General features: G+C 39.7%; 1 protein-coding gene across 4 annotated transcripts in view; it reads left to right on the top strand.

Annotated features, from left to right (window-relative positions):
* Positions 1–21,973, top strand: part of EPC1 (enhancer of polycomb 1) — a 108,541-nt gene that overhangs the window by 84,170 nt on the left and 2,398 nt on the right. For 2 of the 4 annotated variants that reach the window (XM_077808287.1, XM_077808285.1), the window contains 5 exons: positions 2,064–2,416; positions 18,478–18,596; positions 18,678–18,764; positions 19,354–19,495; positions 19,618–19,984. In XM_077808287.1, coding sequence (XP_077664413.1) covers positions 2,064–2,416; positions 18,478–18,596; positions 18,678–18,764; positions 19,354–19,495; positions 19,618–19,984 — 1,068 coding nt within the window. Of the gene's footprint in view, positions 1–2,063; positions 2,417–18,477; positions 18,597–18,645; positions 18,765–19,353; positions 19,496–19,617; positions 19,985–21,973 lie in introns of those variants that run through there. The other 2 variants (XM_077808286.1, XR_013344954.1) reach the window with 2 other exon arrangements.

The raw sequence follows: 21,973 nt of genomic DNA, 5'->3' as shown, positions 1-21,973 counted from the left end.
GTTCAATGTTATGCTCCCAAATAAGGCCTAGATACGGCAAATCACTTAAGCTAAGTTCATGTTTAAGTACTTCATCTTTCAAAAGTGCTGTGTACCAAAGCAGTTGCCAGTGAGGTAGTTGAGCAATGGTAGATACTCCGGACATTCACTTAGGTGGCTAATTATGGACTCTAAGGAGCGTTACTTTAGGCATCCACTTCTGAAAATCTTGGCCTAGAAGAATTTCTGTATTCCTTTTTCTTTATATAGGTAATATGTTTTTCCATACCTAATTAAAGACTATACATATTTAAATATCTTTTACATTTTCTATAAATGAGTGTGTTTTTAAAAAAGTTGGTCAGGTCATAGTTTGTTCAGTCAACAAAACAAATACCTTCACTTAACTTTCAGATTTATACAATATTAGCTTATTGCTATGGAAGCACCTGAATGGCTGTGGTAGTGATAACATACTTTTTTCCACCTTAAAGTACCAAGATCTCTGGCTTCCATTTTAAATAAGCACAAGTCACCATTAGATGGAAGCTGCAGGTCACAGAGCACTAAATATAGAATTGACAGTAAAAGGTGGTAAACAATACTAAAAATAGCAGCAGATCATACCACTGGGAGGTAAATAAGGGTTGCAGGCTAAAAATAGAACAGACAGTTTAGAATGTTGGTAGTTGGCACGCATCCAAGAAAGATCTGACGGAAGGATAGTATCAGAAGGTCTATAAAGTTCTGACAGAACTGTATAAAGGTCAGCGTGTCAGTGGGCAGCAGGAGTAGTTGAGTGGGATAGTTAAGAGCTAAGAAGAGAGCACCCTCTAAAGAACAGCATCAGAGGGAGTCCTGTCCCTGGAGCAAACGGAGAAGAGACAGAATGCACAGGAGACAGTACAGTGTAATAAGTCTGTCCGATAATTATAAGTAGGGGTGTGGGTGTGTACGTACATGCGTGGGCTAATAAAGATGTATGAATGTGTTTTAATTGTAAAAGGAACTTATATACGTAAGATTTAAAGAACATCTAAAAACTGCTCTCAGCGAACTGTGGATGACTAGCTCTGTGAAGCAAGGCACATCACTTAGGATCGCCTCAAACTGTTAGACAACATGGTTTGGGGTGCTTTTTAGCTTATAAAGAATTTGTGTTTTATAACATCAATAAGGGGATTGTTTGTTATTGTATTAAGGATTCTTAATATTTGCACCAATAAAGAAGTGCTGTGTTTTGAAAAGAATACTGCTTGTGTCAATCTTTATCAGAAGGCTGTATCGTCCTCTGGGGGTAACAGGTCTGAGCTGTTCTACAGAGTTTCTGAAACAGGGAACCACTGGCAAGCCCAAGATATTTCCTTTACTTACCCTGGAAACCCACACCTAATGAGAACAGATCAGCTATATTCTGGAGGCACCCTAATTATGTTTTCAGTAGCATCTAAATCACACTTTCATAGAATCTGTGAATTTCAGCATCTTCTAATTTAATTTCAACAAATCAGGAAAGGATCTGGATACCCCTTGAGGGTTTTGCCAGGAGGTTAGATAGGTAGAGAGTGACAGCTTTAGCACTTCTTGTGGCTGTGGGCATATTCAGTGGTTGGAAAGGCTGGGTTGGGTCACTTCTATGGGTGGAACTGATGTATTCAGCAGCTAAGAGAGAAATTGGCTTACTTTTTGGCCCTTTGGAGACACGTTTTGCTGCTTAGTTAGGATTTATGGATTAAAATTTAACATTCTCATTTTTATCTTCTCCTCACATACCTGATACTTTGCAAATTGAATATTCAGTACAGTTCTACCAAGTTGAAGTCAAAATATCAAAAATGTATGAGTGCCTTGCTGTTTGTTAGATGGGCCATAATAAATTCTGAAACATTGACATGACAAGTTCCAGTTTATTAAAAAATAAACACCACTCACCGTAAAGTAGGATTTAAGTGTGTGGCTGTACTTCATAATATTTTGAGCTTTGTTCATGCTAAAGAAATTCCTGCTATGAGAAACTGGTGTGTGGTGACCTTTCTGGTTTTGGCTTATTATTGTCTGCTAAGTTTATTGCACTTCCATTTTAGGGTGCTACTGGACAGAGCGCATTCAGACTACAACAGTACGTTTCGCCAGCTGGATTTGGAAATGCTTTCCTCAACGCAACACTCTTCAATCAGTCAAGTTGCCAATACCTCAGAAACAAATACCTCGGACAAATCTTTCTCTAAAGACCTCAGTCAGATACTAGTCAATATCAAATCATGTAGATGGCGGCATTTTAGGCCTCGGACACCATCGCTACATGACAGTGACAATGATGAACTCTCCTGTAGGAAATTATACAGGGGTATAAATCGAACAGGCACAGCACAACCTGGGACCCAGACATGCAGTACCTCTATACAAAGTAAAAGTAGCAGTGGTTCAGCACACTTTGGTATGTTTATTTTGACAAAATTTTTTCTAGAAATGTTAAACTTGACTCAGAGAATCAAAAATATTAGAATTTTATCCATTTTTTCTTTGTGATCTGTTCTAATGACAGCAGTGAATCATCTGTTTTACCACTTACATTGAAAACAAATTAGTTAGCATTTTTAACGTGAACGTTAATAGAGTTTATTTCAAATGTGTGTACAAAGGCAGCACTTGTTGCAGTTCTGACTTTTAGAAATGTGTGAAGTCCACTTATGTACAGGGGTTTTAGTTAATATAAAAAAGACAGATGACCATATTAAAAATAAGATTGCTTAAGAAAGCATAAAACCTTAAACCCCAAATTTTCTACCACCCTACCTGTTAGATATCTATGGGAAGACAAAAGGTTGATTTTATGTTTAATAAAATGTTACAATCCTAGTATGCATATGCACTTCAATACAACAGATTTTTTTGCAAAAAGTCAAGATGCTACCTTCCCCTATAAAAATATTTTCATATTTTTTCCTCCATGCATGGGCAAAAGCCAGAGAAATAGTTGGCCTTGCAATGTGTCAGTAAACTCTAGCTCCACAGAACTACTGTAGGAAATGAATTCCAGAACTGAGGACCTGTCACTATAAATGTTGGACCGTCAGCCTCCTGATGTTTTAAATCAGAAAACTGTTAGCAAGCTCCCCAGCTGATGATATCAGTGGTTGTTGTTGCAGCAGTAGATGGCAGATGTGAGAAGAAGCAGTTACTCAAATAACTAAATCCAGTATGTTTAGCTCACTAGCTTTATTGATCAGTCAGCACTAACTGCATCTGAAAGAACAAGAAAGCCAAGAGTTGCTGATGAGCTTGTGAAATATGCTCCCTGTGAAAGCGTAATTACTCCCAAAATCATCATTTGGGATTTCCAAGACCAGCTATACCATCCACTCTTGCTAAAGTTCACTAAGTCAGGGGTCGGCAACCTATGGCACGTGTGCCAGTTTTTAATGGCAGCTGCTGCCTGCCGAGTCCCAGCCACCGGCCCTGCTCAGCCAGCTGCCGAACCCAGGCCAGGACCCCGGCAGGCAGCAGCATCCATTAAAAATCCTGCCCTTCCCCCCCGGGGCAGGATAAAGAAGAAGAGGCAGGCAAGTTTCCCCCCCTCCCCTGCCTCTTCCCCCAGCGTGCTGGGTTCCTGCCCCTCCTCGTCTCCCTCCCTGCTGCGGATCAGCTGATGGCCCTTGCAAGGGAGGGAGGGGGAGAAGTGGAGCCGCAGCGCACTCAGAGGTGGGGATGGGGCTGTGGGAACAGGGGGTGGAATCAGGGCATATCCCCTCCAGCCCCCTGCCATGAGCTGCTCAGGGCAGGGGGCTGGGAGCACACCCCCAGACCTCTGCCCTGACCCCTGCACCCCCCTCACACAGCCAGCTCTGGCTCCTGCACCCCCCACACATACCCAGCCTCCCCACCCCCCACATTCCCACCCTGAGCACCAAACGGGAGCTCCTGCACACCCCACACACACATTCCCACCTGCACTCCTCACACCAAATGGGAGTCAAGGTGAGCACTCCACCCCCAAACCTCCTGCTCCAACCCTGAGCTCCCTCCCTTATTCTAGCTCTTGGCCAGACGCTGTACCCCAACCCCGAGCCTGCTCCTTCACCCCCCTATCCCTGTTCTCAGCACACTCCCACCCTCAGCTCAGTGCAGAGAGAGAGGAAGAGAATGGGCTAGAACCAGGGAGGAGGTAGGTACTCATCCTATGTGGGCAGGGCTGGGATCACAGACAGGCAGCAGGCTGAGCGGGGCCGGCAGCCGGGACCCTGGCTGGCAGGAACCGGCGGACGGAACCCCAGACTGGCAGCAGGTTGAGTGGCAGCAGGCTGAGCCGCTCAGTGCACTGCCAGTCTGGGGTCCCGGCCACCGGCCCCACTCAGCCTGCTGCTGGTCTGGGGTTCTGGCTGCCGGCCCCTTGCCAGCCAGGGCCCCGCTCAGCCTGCTGTCGGCCTAGGTGAACAGAACCCCAGGCTGGCAGCGGGCTGAGCGGGCCAGCAGTGTAAGATCAGCATTTTAATTTAATTTTAAATGAAGCTTCTTAAACATTTTGAAAACCTTGTTTACTTTACATATGACGATAGTTTAGTTATATAATATATAGACTTACAGAGAGACCTTCTAAAAAGTGTTAAAATGTATTACTGGCACGCGAAACCTTAAATTAAAGTGAATAAATGAAGACTGGCACACTACTGCTGAAAGGTTGCTGACCCCTGGTCTAAGTCAACAAAACCTCATAATCAGTTGTATCAAAGGCTGCAAATGGTCAGGCAACTATGCTGATTTTTTTTTTTTTACATTTTCCATTACTAGGAAATAAATAATCAGCACTCTATGCTCTCATTGGTTAATGCATAACCTTTTTTTCTCCCTGTAGGGCAGAGACAGCACCCAGAATCTTTTTGGGGGAGGTATTAAAAGAACCACCAAAATGTGTCATGAAGAAATATTTAGAGATCACTTATCTAAAAATTCTGTTCAGCAGAGTATATCGTATAGTGCCAATATTAAAACTTTTTATCCAGGGACCGTTCCCCAGTCGCTGGTGGAGAGGAATGCATGCACTCGTGCACACATTCCAGTGAACGTCATTCTATATTCTTCATCAGGGTCTCAAAACAAAGTTTTCAGGTTGTTCTTAAAATACCCTGCTAAACTAAGCCAAAAAAAACCCTTACTAAATCCCACTCGTTGCCATATTTAGTCTTAGGTGTTTGTCTCAACCCAACAGCATACCTTTGGAAAAATACATGTGAAATCAGGTAAAATCCGGTTTCCAGTATTTTCAGAAATACACACAACCAGCGATGAACTCCAAAAGTTTGGATGCTTACTCAGAAAATCGGTTTTATCCTGCCTTTCATTGTTTTTATGATCTCTGCCTCCCACATATGTATTCTACACCTTGTCACTCTGTTCCCCCTTGCAGTATCTTCAAAGAGTGCATGCAAAGACGGGCTACCTCCTCCTCTAGTGTTTTCTCTCTCTCTCTCTCTCTCTCCCTCCCCACTGTCCCAGTGTTCTTTCTGTTCTACTCCTGCCTGTCATCCTGGTGTTTCCTTCTTTTACCGTCTATTCCACCCCTTGCTGGAAGATGGATTGGGGCTGAAACTACTACTGGTTAGAGCCTCTGATATGAGGCTTCTGGTGGCTGCCTTCTCTCTTCTCTTAGTAGCTCTTCCAGTTTCCTGAAGCAGATACAATGATCTGAAAGAGAAGCAGGGCAGTAGGAAAGAGCAGCTGCAGTATAAGTTTGTTAATGCAAGGAGGAGAAACTGCACTAAAGATACTGGGCAAGTTTCTAGCTGCTTAGGATAAGACACAAAGGGACTGTTGGCAGGTAGGCTGTGAATAGAAATTGAATGTTTATGGGTTTCGGATCACATTTAAAGATCACAAGTGAACTGATTACAAATTTGGAGTTCAAGGTTAACAGCTGTATTTACTTGTTTTTTAAATAGATTGTAGAGGTGACTCTTAAAATCCAGATAAGACTGTTTCTCTTTTAGATGAAGACTTTAATTACTTTGGCTATATCTTAAGTTTAGAAAAAACTAAATCTGTGAATAAGTGTTCAGTGTATGAACATTATCAAATGTGTTCAATGTTGTAAATTACTTTTATAGTAAACATTCAATACTTAAAAAATCAGTATGGAATTTAGATTCATATTTTTATCTGAAACAGTTAACTTTTAATACTTGGCATAGGAATAATACATGTAAAGAGTTACCTAGTCTGATTTTATAGACACAGATGTACTTGAATCAAATATGATATTTTTTTTTAATCTGGAGAAGGGAGTAAACATTAATACAACTCATTGAGATTATAGCCACATGACTCTCCATCATTTTATCAGAAGTACTAAGCTAAATCACCTGTCCACAATATAACAATTTTTAACCGAATGGTACATAGTATCATAGAAGTTTAGAGATTGAAAAGATCCAATATATCATCCAGTCTATTTTCATTCCAGTGTAGGATTATTTTCTGTAGTACCTTTTTCTAGTGTTTGTCTTGTCTAGTTCCAAATGTTCCTCAAAAAAGTGATGGTTCTTTTAGTGATCCCTGTATGTGTTCCACACATGGAATACATATGCACACCATGCACCTGACTCCAGAATTTCTTGAAAGAAATGTGTGTTGGACCTCGTGTTCCCAACCAAGGGCGTACAGGGCAGTGCAGGCTGATCCCTGTCTAGTTCCTTATTACCACCGCACGATTTGGAGTAGGAATCTTCTGTTTCTTCAGCTCCTTTTTGCTTTGTCATTCCTGTAAGAATTATGTATAGTTAATTTTTTTAGTTAGTTTTTTATGGTGTAGCACGGATAGTTAAATAGCATTCCGCCCCCACGCTAGAAGTCTTGGATAATGCCCAGGGTCCTGGGATTCACAAACTGTTTACTGTCCATACTCCTTTTCTGTGAGCAACAAACATCAGTGTTGCCTGTACTTCTTTATTGAGGCTCACATTTCTGATCGACGACAACTGGTGCTTCCATCCACTTCGGGAACAAAGGCGGCACTGATAGCAATGTGGCCCCAGACAGCGACCAGAGCAGCTCTGCCAATGGACTCGCCTTGTACTCAAGGACGGTTGGAGATGTATGTCTCCCCAGAAGACATCTTTGCTGTCCCCTGTCTCCATTCACTGCTCCTATTGGGTCCATCTATATTCCAGGACATTGTTATCACAAGGAGACAATCATTCTCCCATTCTACCCACCAGCTTTGAAGCGCAGCCATTGGTCTTACCGCTGCTCAGGGATGTGGCCTTCTCTTCTGAGGAGTCGGAGGCTCTGCAAGAGTATCTGCAGCACCAAGCAGAGGCAACCCCAGACAAGTCCTAGAAGGTCAGGATTCCGACCTCCAACCAGATAAGATTGGCCAAGAGACAGGTGGTACCCGATGCCAAGGGGTCCCCCTCTGCTGGTGGATCCATCTTATTGACAACATTAGGGACTGTGGGAGCCCTACCCCAGGCACCAGGAATGGTGCAAGGGTCTTATTTGCTATCACTCAGCCATATGCAACCAGCGCCATTGGAGCTCTTAGTATTGCTTAAAGTAGCTGCAAAGCTACAAATCCAGCTGGAGGAAATTCAGGAGGGTCAGCACTGCTTACTAGATGGTAGTGTAGCCCTCTCCATCAGCGAGGCCATCATGGACACAGCAAAGGCAGTTTGGGACACCCCTGTTTCTTGTGCCTTCACTCCTAAGAGGGCTGAGAAGTGCTACTTTGTCCCATCCAAGAGGGAGAGTTCTTGTTCTGACTCTCAGCCAAACTACAGGGTGGTGCAGGCAGTTACAGAGCAACAGCACCCAAAGGCTACTCCCTCTGATAAGGGATATGAGACTTGACCTTCTGGGAATAAAGGGCATCTTTTCCTCTTGGCCCTCTTGTCCATTTAATTTGATCAATTATGCTAGACTTCTAGAATTTAAGGACAAGCTTCCTGAGAAGGATAGAGCCTACTTCCAGGCCTTAGTGGGTGAGGGCAAAGTGGTGGCCAAAACTTCACTTCAAGCCACAGTGGATGCAGCAGATACTGCATCGAGGGGGATAACTATGGCCAATAAGGAGAGATTCATGATTGTAATCCTCAGATTTTTGTTCAGAGATGCAGAGTACCATCCAAGATCTGCCTTTTGACACTGTAAGGTAATCCATTAGAAAACAGATGAATCTCTGCTGCCTCAAAGATTTGAGAATAATGCTTTGCTTGCTGTGCATTCATACCCCTTCCCCCCAGAAGAAGCTTTATGGACAGGGATATAGTGCAAGGCCATCTCCTCAGCCCTTTTAGCATCAATATGCTCAGGAGCCACCACACAAGAGAGAGTTAATATATAGACCTAGGAACCCAGCTTCTGCAACATCCACCACCACTTAAGCACACTAATCCCCAACCGAATAATTTCTTTTTGACTGTAGAGACCAGCGTCCCTTTACTGATGCCTCTTCTTTCCCCTATTCAGGTATTTGGAGGTCACCTTACCCTACTTGTCAAAGACTGGAGGGCCCTAACTACAGACATATGGATATTAGAAGAGGCTATCTACTCGAGTTTCTGACCACTGCTTTTCACAAGCCCACTTCTTGGTTCCCTTTCCAGGGACCACTCTTGCAAGGAGATTTTTACAACAGGAGGTAAATTCTCTGCTCCTCAGGGGAGCCACAGAAATGGTTCCACCTCAACACCACAGGAAGAGGTTATACTCTCCGTATTCCTTGATTCCCCAAGAAGAATGGAGGATCGAAGCCAATTCTTAATGAGGGATTGCTCAGTGGTTTGAGCATTGGCCTGCTAAACCCAGGGTTGTGAGCTCAATCCTTGAGGGGGCCGTTTAGGGTTCTGGAGCAAAAATTGGGGATTGGTCCTGCTTCAAGCAGGGGGTTGGACTAGATGACCTCCTGAGGTCCCTTCCAACCCTAACCTTCTATGAATCAGTTAAACAAGTTTATCTGAAAACTAAAATTCTGCATGATATCCTTGGTATCAGTAATTCCCTTATTAGAGGAGGGCACATGGTTTTGTGGCTCTCAGCATGAAAGATGCATATTTTCATATTAATATCCATCCAGTCCACAGGAGGTTCATCAGGTTCTTCTTCCACCAAGACCACTACCAATTCAGAGTACTCCCCTCTGGTCTGGTCACTGCATCCAGGATGTTTACAAAGGATTTTTCAGTGGTGGCTGCTTGGATGAGAAGAGAAGGATTTAGTGTCTTCCCATACCTCAACAAATGGCTTCTTGCAGGCCAATCCATTGAGGAGTTCCACAGGGCAACCAATGTTTTGCTCACCTATTTATCTTCCCTAGGTGTTTGCATCAATCACAAAAAATCCATGCTGACCCAACCCCTCTTCCCTCTCCCCAGGTACATAGATTTCATAGGGGCATTGTTAGACTCAACTACAGCAACAGCATATCAACCTCTTGAAAGGTTTCAGGTAACGAGCACTCTTATGCACAAGGTCACCATCAGACCCAGGACATCCGTTGGAAGTTGCCTTTCGCTCGTTGGCCATTTGACTTCATGCGCACACGTGACACCATTCACCAGATTACATCTATAGTGCTTATAAGCCTGGCTTCTCTTGCCGTATTCATCAGTGAAGGGCACCATAAACTACAAGGTCACAATTCCATCCTAGGTATTGGGCTCTTTTTTGTCTAGTGGACAAAACTGGAGAAGGTTTGGTTTGGAATGTGTTCCTCACACCAACACCTGAGGCAACCATAGTTATCAATGCCTCCCTCTTGAGTTGGGGTGTGCACATGGGTGATCATATGGCACACGGCATCTGGACCCCTGGGAGTCCATAATGTACATCAACTTATAGGAACTCAGGCATTGCAGGCCTGACAGACTGCCTTTTCTCCCATCCATCCAATCCAAACATATTCAGATAATGTTGGACAAGATAACAGTATTTTATATAAACAAGTGAGGGGGAACTAAATCTTTGTACATAGAGGCAGTCAGTTTCTGGAACTGGTGCATCAAACATCACTTAACCCTAACAGACTGCCTGAGCAGACATTTGTCCACAAATCAAGAATGGGAGATTCACAATTTGTTTTTCAACTACGTCTTTGGTCATGGAAAATGCCAGCCTGGGACCATTTCACCTCACAGGCAAACAGGAAGTTGCCTTGGTTCTGCTCCAGAGCAGCACTGGGCAAAGACTCTTTGGGAGATGCCCTCCTGATATTGTGGAAGGATTGCCTGGCATTCTATGGAATATCCACCAAGACAGAGCATGAGTCATCTTCATCACTCCCATCTGGCCAAGACCGTTCTGATTCATCAATCTATTAACGTTCTTAGTACGACCACACATGAACATCCCCACGTTAATAGATCTTCTAACGCAACACAGAGGCAAAATCACATACTCCAATTCAAGGCTGCTGCAACTCCGAGCCTGATATTTGGATGGGCATCGGAGATAGAATGCTCATGTTCCAAGAGGGTGCAATTCATCTTTAACCAAAGTACAAAAGATTCTGTAAGAAGCTTTTACTCAGTTAAATGGAAGTTTCTCTGCTTGGATTCATCAATGCATATTGTCTCCAAACTCCACCAGAATCCCTGATATCTTAAACAATCTTCTTATCCTTAAGTCTTCAGGTCATGTGTTCAGTTCCCTGTGGGTACATTTAGCAGCTATCTGTGCTTTCAATCCTCCAATAGATAACTGTATGATCTCCAGGCATCCTGTCACAATTAGAATTTTTTGAAGGGGATTCTCAGATCCTTTCTACCAGCAGTGAAGTTCAAACCTCAATCAGACCTCCAATTTTGGTCTGTTGTCTCTTACTAACCACTAACCTCTTCGCTAGCCACCTGCTGTGTGACTGTCTGTCCGTGAAGGTGGCCTTTCTGATTGTTCTAACGTTGGACAGAAGAGTCGGAGAACTGTGAGCACTTATTGGCAGGCCCTCCATATACCACCTTCTGTAAAGAAAAGGTCTTGCTATGCCCCCACCCCAAATTCATACCCAAGATAGTTTGTCATCCATGTACCTGTATTTTTTTTCCTAAACCACATGCCTCGGAAGAGGAGAGAAGACTGTATTCTCTGGACATTTGGAGGGCTTTGGAACAAAGGACATGAGAGAGACACCTAAACTTATTTGTTTCCAGAGCGATCATGATATCAACCTTTATCAGCACAGAGACTTTAAAAATGGATCTCCGGTTATAGTATCCTTTACTGACCAACTGGCATCCTCCACTTCCAGAAGGGGTAAAGGCTCATTCCACCAGGGAGCAGACTATTTCAGCTGCATCTCTGAGAAATTTAGCCATACTAGATATATGTGAAGCAGCTACTTGGAGCTCTTTCCGTACCTTCACCAGGCCTTATGCCCTGGTACAGTAGTCCACTGCAGATACAGCCATGGGGACAGCAGTTCTACAGTCAGCTATCACTTCTGCATCCTCACACCCACCCCCTATTTATTTATTAATCTCCCACATGTGGAATACATATAGGGGACCATCACATGAAGAAAAAATGGAGGTTAGTTACCTATAACTGGAGGTTCTTAAAGATGCGTGTTCCCTATCTGTATTCCACTGCCTGCTCTCCAACCCCTCTGCTGCTGATTGGTTACTCTGAGGTAAGAATGGAAAAGTGGAGAGGCATTGGCCTGCACTGCCCTCCGCTGAGAACACAAGGTGAGCTATGGTACATGTGCGGGCCAATACACGCTGCTTGCAAGAAATTCCCGACTCGGGTGCATGGCACACATGCATATCCCATCCATGGAATACAGATAGTGACCAATCATCTCAAAGAACCTCCACTTACAGGTAAGTAACCTTCATTTTCCTATTCAGATTTGCAACAAAAACAATATTTAGTCCAAAGATTTGTATGAATGAAGTAGTATGTAAAACAAGGCACATCAAGCTAAACTGTACAGTTACAAGATACTAGTTTAGTGGGCTCACTTTAACTACTGAGCCAAAAAAAACTAGAGAGAAATTCACATCTGTAAAGTTGATAGGTAAAAATCAGTATGTTCTTTAAATATTTTGGGAAAATACATTCCTGCTGTGTCAACTGTAGCCTGTCCTAAAAGTTTGAGCTATCACACAAGATTGCACCTATGACCAAGAGAATATTTGAAATGTATTGAGTCGTCATTATTCCAGAATTGGTTATCAACTCAAATCTTCAATTCCTTACAGTTACAGTACCTGTCCATACCGCGATTGTTTTCAAAGCAGCAAACCTCTGTGCTCATTTCCTGTTTATGGAAAACCACTAGCACTGTACTTTTCTTAATTACTAAAATGAACCCTATAGGTGGCGTATAGGAAGTATACAAAATGGATAGAGACAATATCCCTTTTATTGGACAGCATGGGACAATTCCACACTTCCAAGATGCCTGACTGTAACTCGGATCATGAGTGAACTGACTACCCTGTAACATTACAATCTGAACTTGTAAACTGTCAAGTAGCATAAGAAATAGTTTGCCAGGATACTTGCTGATTTTTAACTGTGCTTCAGTTCAGCATTGTGCTGCAAACACTACTGTGAAAAGAGTTCTTGTGGCTAACTTGCGTATAACCACAAAAGCAAACCTTTGAACTATCAGACTTTCTTTTCAGATAACCAACTCGAGATCCAGTTTCTTGGGTAAATTCATCTTTTAATAAATTTGTAGCCTGTCACGCTGTTAGTAGTTAATGCAATGTCTCTGAAGAAATTCTAACAATTTGTTGTGTAGAGGAAAAAAAATCTGGAAAAAGAAGAGTATTGAAATTTGTTGCAGTGTGCCCCGTTAGATGTTGTTATAAAGCTGTTCTTTTTAAGGTCCAAATTCAAAGCCCATTCAAGGCAATTTGGAGTTTTTCCATGGACTTCCATAGACTTTGGATCAGGCTCTAAATCTTAACGCTTCCGATTACTTTTCATTTTTAACGTATCAAAAATGGTTACTAAGATTTGAGGTGGTATTCTGAATTTACTGTGTTGGGTTTTGCTAGGAAATATGAAAGAGCTCAGATGCTACTGAACTGCTAGCATCCAAACCTACAGCCCTTATAGTCCTAGAAAGTTGGTGCCATATGGAGGCCTTACTTAAACTCAGTGCTAAAGTTCAATGCCTCCTAAAAATTATCAACCTACTAATAGTACATTACTTTCTATCAGAACTTGAGTAAGAATTTTTTAAAATTCACATGCCTCTTTAATTTCTAGCTAGTATGTTCATTCATCCTAGAGTTCAACATTCTTAGAATACCCTCTGTTTTAAAGAAGCCTCATTATGACAAACCAGAATGATCTCTGATGGAAATCTTCACGATCCAAATGTGGCTGATCTGAAGAAACTGAAACTGTCAACAAAAATATTTTATTTTTACAATGAGTTCTTAACTTCAAAGTTCACAATTTTGTGTTCTTACGGTGCACTTATACTTCTCTTGGGTATCATTGTTCTACTTCAATTTCTATCTAGGCTTCCTAGCTTATGTTGGGGAGATGAACCCCTTTCGCACGATTCTTCTAACATGGTTTCAGATATAGTTGATCTTAGAATAGCTAGACTTGATGTTTGGTCTTCATCAGTACCTGAAAAAACAGGCACTGTGTGATCTGTGAATTAAAAATATAATCTACTCCGTTAGTATTTACTTTCTTGCTCCTTGGACTGCAATACTGAAACAAATCTATATCTAAGACAGATATGTACAGATGAAAGATTTGGGCTCTTCTCCTTTGTCAGATTGTACTACATATGAAAACTTGAAAAGCTATTTTCTAGTGAAATTGTCACAAGAATATGCTTCTGTGAGCATTGATAAGAGCTACACGTCACAATTTTTTTTACTAAAAACTGAATGGGAGAACTAGGAGCTAGAAATAAGCTTTACCAGTTGGAGCTGATCACCCATCTTGTCTATCTGTCAGATTTTCAAGCATGTATGATTTCATTTATGGAGTAAGAGCTGAGAAGTAATAAAACTTCCAGAAGTCTGCACAGTAATTTATTTAAAAAAAAAAAATTAGAAAGTATCATCTTAGAATTTGTTTTTTAAACTTTTTACCCATTTCAACAAGTTTAGAATTTCCCTTCATTACCTGGATCTTATTGACATTCAAGATTCTGGGATCCTAAGCTTTCATGTTTACATAACAAACTTGGTTTGACTTTACAAGCAAGAACAACATATGCGGTAAATGAAAGCAAAAGGGATTCTCTCTGCAATCCTTATAGTTAGCCTGTTTGTGACAGCCATTTGCTGTTAATTCACAAATATTAGTACTAAATGGCTTTTCAGAGAGGTGAACAGATTTTTTTTTTTTTCTGAAATATATTTTGTTAGAAAAGCTGTTGGAGAACTTCAGTTTTGCAATTATGAAAAAATAGTGAAACTGTTTAATTCTTGATCTGAACTTCAAGACTTTTTAGACCCTCTCCTTGACTTTACAATGCTGAGCAGTTTTGTCATGAAGACCCATAATTTCACAGGAGAGCCTTGCACAATTCCAATCAGATTTGTCCAAATGCACTGAAAATAAAGGATACTAAAGATGAGATGCTTTCTTGTAAAGTAAGAACACTTAAAAGGTTTTTGTTTTTGTTTGGTATGTGTGTGTTACACAAGGAAAAACCAATTCCCAAAACCTTCTGCCTCACCACAGTGTCTTACTAGTAGAGCTAAACACACTGTTGGCCTAGTGGCCTACAAGAGAAACTCTTATCTGTACTTGGTACAGGAGGAAAATTAGGAAGCAGATTAGGAGGACTGTAAATGAGCAAAATAAATCTGATTTGTTTTAGCCAACTAGGATGTTTTCCTTTAATGCCGACCCCTTCCCAAAAAAATCAGTCTGAATTGGGTTTGGACAGAGCATATTATCAGCATTCCTGATTGGTTATATCATCAGTGTATGTAGGGCTTTTCCATAGGTAGCTCAGACTAAGAAGTTAGCTTTTCAGACTAAAACACTTAAAGCAAATACAGATTATGGCCCTTATACTGGACCTTTTGTTATGTGAAAGTAGCATTTTGACATGGTATGGCGGTGAAAAATATTTTTACATTCCTGTAACAGTTTCCATCAGAGTGTGTTTAAGTAGTTTGCAAACTTTGACTCTCAGCAATAACGCTATTAGAGACGTATTTCCTCCTGTCTGTAAAATGGATGTAACTGAAGTATAATGAGGATGTGAATAGCCCAGGATCACACACCAAATCTTTGGCAGAGCTGGAAATAATGCTTGCCCATGACTGTCTGGTTCTTTAACCACTAGAAAAAAATAAATGGTCCTTTGTCAATGTACTGGGTGTAATCTCGGTGTCCAGAAATTATAGGGGAAAAAGCTAACAGGAGTTTGTACTGCTTATGCTAAGATTTTCAAATACGCCTAAGGAAGTCTGGCAGCCAACTGCCATTGAATTTCAATGCTTCCTTAGGCCTCTTTTAAAACTTGAGCCTAAATAATTAAAATGCTGTGGGTGCAGAGCAGTTTTTTCTTTTCACTTGCCTTGTAAAATGGTTAGTGCAATTATTTTGATAATGGCTGGCAAGGTAATTCCTGTATGGACTGCAATAATTCATTGAAATGCTATTTGGAAACTACATTCATTTGTAAATCTAAATATCTCCTTCCAAAAGTACCAAATTAATATCTCTGTCAAATACTACTATGAACGATGACCACACTCAACACTTTTGTGCAGCAGTAACAAGACATGGATGTTAAATTTTGTTTAACTTTGTTAAACAAAAACGTAAACTTCAGTTAACTTGTCATTTTAATTTAATATTCAAGTAGTTTAGGCCCAAAATGTAGTGTTAAAACTTTGATGGATAGTGTCTTTATTGCTTCCATGCTATTACAATATTTTATTGTTGCAAAAGAGAATGTTTAAGGAATTTTGAAAGTAATTATATGCAAATCAAACTGACCAGTCTGGTTTCATTGTTCAAAGTATTAATGATTAACTGGATTTTTTTTTCTGATGTAATCAGTGGTGATATAAGAAGTTGAGGGTAATTGTGGGGTGGGGGCCGGGACTAAATTATCTTGTGTCCCTTTAACATGGCTTTTAATTTGCAAATTATATTTTAAAAGCATATTATACAGTCTTTTCATTTATGAACTGATTAGTTTGGTACTCTGCTTCCCTAGCAAATGGCTGATACCATAGCTGAAATGTAAATCCTGAATTCAGCTTTTGGAAGGTAAAAAGGGGGCCATAATTTTAGATAAACTTTGTTTAAAATATATATGCAGTTTTATGTTATAGTTTAAGATTCCAATTGATGAACAGTGGATTTTTCCTCTTTTTAGTAAATCATTTCAATTCATTTTTTAAGCAATACATCTACAAACTTGTTGTTTTAGAGCGCAAAGTCCTTTCACCAAATTACTAAAAATGAACAGGAAGAAAAATCTTCTAAATTGTAAAATCTTCACTTTCCTAGTCCATTATTTGTATGCATACTTTAAACTTCAAAACACTGTACTATAGCACCAACTAGTTATAATTCACTAATAAAAAGATTTATATAAATAAAATACCTACTAACGCAGTAAATGTTTGATTTTTTTTCAAATCTTCAAGACTAATCTCAATTCAATTTGCCATATTTTTAAAAGAAATACGTTGGAAAGTGATGCAGTGCATTACACATGGTTATATATATACAACCACTGTATGCCTATTCACTAAAGAACTCAATCAGAAGAGCTTCTAACTTGTTTGAAATCTTACGCCATTTTACTGTGTTCAACTGCTAGATACAGTATCTCAAATACTACCATGATGGGCAGCAGTATAAAACCCTAAAATAGATTCTGTGATAATTTGGTGCTCTTTCAATACATAATCAGAAGAGAGATTTTTATATATATAATCATCATGTACAAGATCTTAATTTGTAGCTGCAAATGATGCAAATATTTCCAAGAAATTCATAGTTGAATGTGGGCTGAAGACGTATGATCTTTAGGGCTGAAGACGTATGATCTTTAGGGCTGAAGACGTATGATCTTTAGGGCTGAAGACGTATGATCTTTAGGGCTGAAGACGTATGATCTTTAGACACTTCTTATGGATTAACTTGTTCGTTTTCTGTATTCAAATCATCACAAGCCATTTGATTAACTATTCTATCCTCTAGAGTTCAGCAGAGATTAACATTTAAGTCTTTTTCTCTCCCCCCCCCCCCCCCCCCCGAAACATTAGATGCGTGTAGTCTGATAGGAGTACAGATTTTCTGCGGTTGGGAATAAAGAATAAAAGCTTTGGCCAAGATACTGTATTTCATGAACAAGCATTTAAGTCTTGTGTTGACTTGTAGAAAGTTGGATACCTTCCATTTGGTAACAGTCGTAACTCTGGAAGGCATTGGAAGTTGTTGCATAAGAATGTTCACAATATTTGTTTTGAGAATATCCACAGAAATTTGGGGGCCTGAAATTTAATTTGGGAAAACTCACAAGGTGTGGTCTAGGCTGACTCTGTAATGGATTCAATCTGCACCATCATCCCACTTTTAAATTGGCAATAGAGATTTTCTTCATTAAAACTATACAAACCATATGGGGGATTCAAAATGAATTTTATTTTTTGTTTTTTAGAACTGATCTCTCCATAGACAAATTAGTATAATACAGTGTCTTTCCTCAGACATCCTTCTGTAAATCAACATAAACAGCTCCATTCTTATTGACTGGATTTTTTTTCCAGGTGGGTTAACTGGGGAAAATTGTGATTGACGTTTACACATTATGGCTAATGTATCACTCTTTAAGAGCTCCTTTATGGAAGAAAATAGCTTCTATGAAATTCTCCAATGACAGAGTTGACAGTGTGCATGATTATTTTATTTTTATTTTTTTTTTAAATACGAATATAAAAGGTATTTTAGTCTATACAAAACAGAGGGTGGTGGGAACAGTGAAGTTTGTGTTGAGAGATCATAATGCGGTAAAACAGTCTTCATTAGTAAACATCAAATTGATTTTTGTATTTTCAACTAAATATTAAATTTAGGAGGGCCTTCACCTGTGTGGTGGTGAGCACCTTAACTCCCACTGGAGTCTGTGGAGGTTCAGAATGTTCAGCATCCCACAAGATAATGCCCCAAATCTGCACATATGAAAGTTGGTCCTTAATGTACTGCACTAAAACACAATCTTTGCAGATCAGTCTTATCTGAGTGGTGGTTTGTGCCAATCTGGGCTAACTCCCTTAAATTCAGTTAAATGAGATTTCTTCACTCAGATATTGTAAGCTAAGTGCAGAAGGTGTTTAATACTTCACCACAAATGTGTTCAATGGGAAAAACTTAGTTTGGACAAAACCGCTAGAAGGATCATAGTCTGTTGCTATAAAGATGCAACGAGGTTCTTAGGAATTTGCTGTGGTATGTTGAAACAGTTTTTTGTTTTAGGATTCTAAAAGATGTGTATATATACAACATATACATATTTTGATATAGTATTTTCTCGTTTTATATTTTGTTCAGCATTTACAGCCGAACAATACCAGCAACATCAACAGCAACTGGCACTAATGCAGCAACAGCAGTTTGCACAAATTCATCAACAGCAAGCAAATAGTAATTCCTCTGCCAACACTTCACAGGTGAGGGATTTGTCTGTGCTATGATTTATCCCTCATTGTTTCCCACCAGGGTTCATCTCTAATTGTCAACTGTTGCCATAGAACCTTGAAACTAACGAACAGGAAAGTGGCTTTCGCCTGAATCTACATCATAGCCATTCTGTAAAGTGTTTAGAAGGGACACTGCAGGTGAGTGTGGCAGGCATTGCCTCTGCTCCCTCTTAACAAAAACCAAAAAGATGAGTGAATCAATTAAATGAAATACTCAAAGACTCAGGAATACATATTGCAAAGAATTCCAGCCATGTTGTTGTCCTGTTGTATGACTGTGTTCTGAGGCCAGATTTTTACCTTTTAATAACCATGTATAAGCATGTCCTGTCTTTAGCTGTGAAAACATATCTAACAGCTAAATATGTAACATTTAAAGTGTCAATGCACAAACACAAAGTTCAGAAGTTGCTGTTGGACATCTGAACCTCCTTGAATCTTTCAGATTGGTTTGGAAATCTTGTGAGAAATGGTATGGAAGGAGAGTGTGTTGTGCGTTTGAAATACTTGTGCATGTTTTAGTACTGGAATTATAAGTACATAGGAAATACTGCATTTAATTATTTATCTAACTTTACCAAACATCAGAAGTTTGGTTTGAGGGAACAGTGAGGATCAGTTCTTTCTTATCTGCACTGGTTTGTGCATTACTAGTTGATGCATAAAAATAGGAAGAGTACTGACCTTTTGAAACTTGATCACATTTATTTGCCACCTTTCTTCTTAGGGTTTTGTTTCCAAGACATTGGATTCTGTTAGTGCTCAGTTTGCTGCTTCAGCTTTGGTAACATCAGAACAATTGATGGGATTCAAAATGAAGGATGATGTGGTGCTTGGAATTGGGGTGAATGGCATCCTTCAGGCCTCAGGTATAGACCTATACAAATCTAAATTAATTCTGATTGTATTTTGCTTTCATAGTTGGTATGTGAAACCCCTGTTTGGAGTCTGATTTTCTTTTCTTTTTTTCTTAAATATCATTCTTCTGCAGGAGTATACAAGGGCTTACACCTCAGTAGTACTACACCTACAGCACTTGTACATACAAGTTCATCGTCAGCAGCAGGTTCAACCTTGTTACCACCTTCAAATATAACACAGACTTCGAGTTCCCACAGTGCACTGAGTCACCAAGGAACTGCTGCCAACTCTGCAACAACTCAGGTCCTGATTGGGAACAACATTCGATTAACTGTACCCTCATCGGTTGCCACTGTAAACTCTATTTCCACACTCAATGCACGACATATACCTAGGACTTTAAGTGCTGTTCCATCATCTGCCTTAAAGCTGGCTGCAGCAGCAAACTGTCAGGTGCCCAAGGTTCCAGCTTCATCCTCTGTGGATGCAGTACCAAGGTAAGTCCTGTATGTGTCTGAATTTTCTTAGTTTTATTTTACGGTTTTCCACAATGACATAACTGTTAGCTCAGAAACCCAGAATGTTAACCCAAAGCTGCTGTTCATGCTCTACCAGACAGTATCAATCAAAAGGAAAATTCCTCTCCACTAAACTCAATGTAAAACCAGCCTTGTTTATCCATTTGAGAGTCAAATTACTGCCTCATAAATGGGGAGAACCTTCTTATCATGCTCCTTTAAAAGAGGTGATACTGTCAATAGATGAATGACCTTAGGGAATCTGGATCAATGGTCATCCACAGATCTTTTTACAGTTAGAACATTGGCAAAGCTTTCAGGGAATACCTGAAATTCTGTGTAATGCAGAACTTGTGAATTGTGAATTTTTTAAAATACTTTTGTAATAAAATTATCAGGTTTTAAACTGGAAATTAGGCTGTTTTATTTATTTCTCATGCTTTGTCAGTCTTAAATGTTTTTACATTTAGGACCCATTGTGTATTATTTTTTTCTGGTATTGAACTAGTTAAATATGTCAGCAGAGGTCTATGTGATTTATAAACTGAAGAAATTATATCTAATGTGTGCTATTGCATATAATTTATGAAGTAGTAGATATGGGTCTCTGGGAATATCCTTTTTTGTTCACAGTTCTTCACATTACTTAACAAAAATGAGGGATTTGCATACCAGATAGTTGCCATTTATGTTTTAATTGCTTGTCCTATCCCTTAAATAGGAGTGAGAGCAGTTAGTTATTCTAAATGGATGCCATTTCTAAAATACACAGGCTACTGCACACTATGTGATATATTGTTTGTCAGACCATTTAAATTACTGAACTTAATTTATTTACCCTTAATGTGTTCTTATCCTCTTTACTTTTAATTTGATTTTCATATGGAGTTCTTAGTTTTTCCTCTTTCTTTTTACTCGCCCAGGATTTTTTACCAGTATATATTGAGTTTTGGTGGTGACATATTTTTTTCTATGTGTGATATAATTGTGACAATAATATGGCATACTGCAGTTCAGTTGAAGCAAAACACACTTTCACATTTTATGTTAAAACAAGGCTATCAATCACAGTTAACTCACATGATTAAAAAAATCGCTATTAAAAAAATCACAATCGCACTGTTAAACAATAGAATAACAATTGAAAATAAGTGTTTTTGTATGGTTTTTCTATATTTTCAAATATATTGATATCACAACACAGAAGACAAAGTGTATAGTGCTCACTTTATATTTTTATTACAAATATTTGCACTGTAAAAATGATGAACAAAAGAAAGTATTTTTCAGTTCACCTCATACAAGTACTGTAGTGCAATCTCTTTATCATGAAAGTGTAACTTACAAATGTAGATTATTTTTTGTTACATAACTGCACTCAAAAACAAAACCATCTAAAACTTTAGAGCCTATAAGTCCACTGAGTCCTACTTCTTATTTAGCCAGTCGCTAAGACAAACAAATTTGTTTACATTTACAGAAGATACTGCTGCTTGCTTCTTATTTACAATGTCACCTGAAAGTGAAAACAACCATTCGCATGGCACTTTTTTAGGCAGCATTGCAAGCTATTTACATGCCAGATATGCTAAATATTCGTATGCCCCTTCATGCTTCGGCCACCATTCCAGAGGATATGGTTCCATGCTGATGATGCTCGTTTAAAAAAAAATAATGCATTAATTAAATTTGTGACTGAACTCCTTGGGGGAGGATTGTATGTCTCCTGTTCTGTTTTACCCTCATTCTGCCATTCATTTCATGTTATAGCAGTCTCAGATGATGACCCAGCAATGTTTGTTTTAAGAACACTTTTTCACAGCAGATTTGACAAAACACAAAGAAGGTACCAATGTGAGATTTCTAAAATAGCTATGGCACGTGACCCAAGGTTTAAGAATCTGAAGTGCCATCCAAAATCTGAGAGGGACGAGGTGTGGAGCATGTTTTCAGAAACCTTAAAAGAAC

Source organism: Eretmochelys imbricata, chromosome 2 (assembly GCF_965152235.1).
Source record: "Eretmochelys imbricata isolate rEreImb1 chromosome 2, rEreImb1.hap1, whole genome shotgun sequence".
In the NCBI taxonomy this organism is placed as follows: Eukaryota; Metazoa; Chordata; order Testudines; family Cheloniidae; genus Eretmochelys; species Eretmochelys imbricata.
This window is presented reverse-complemented; position numbering and strand designations above follow the sequence as displayed.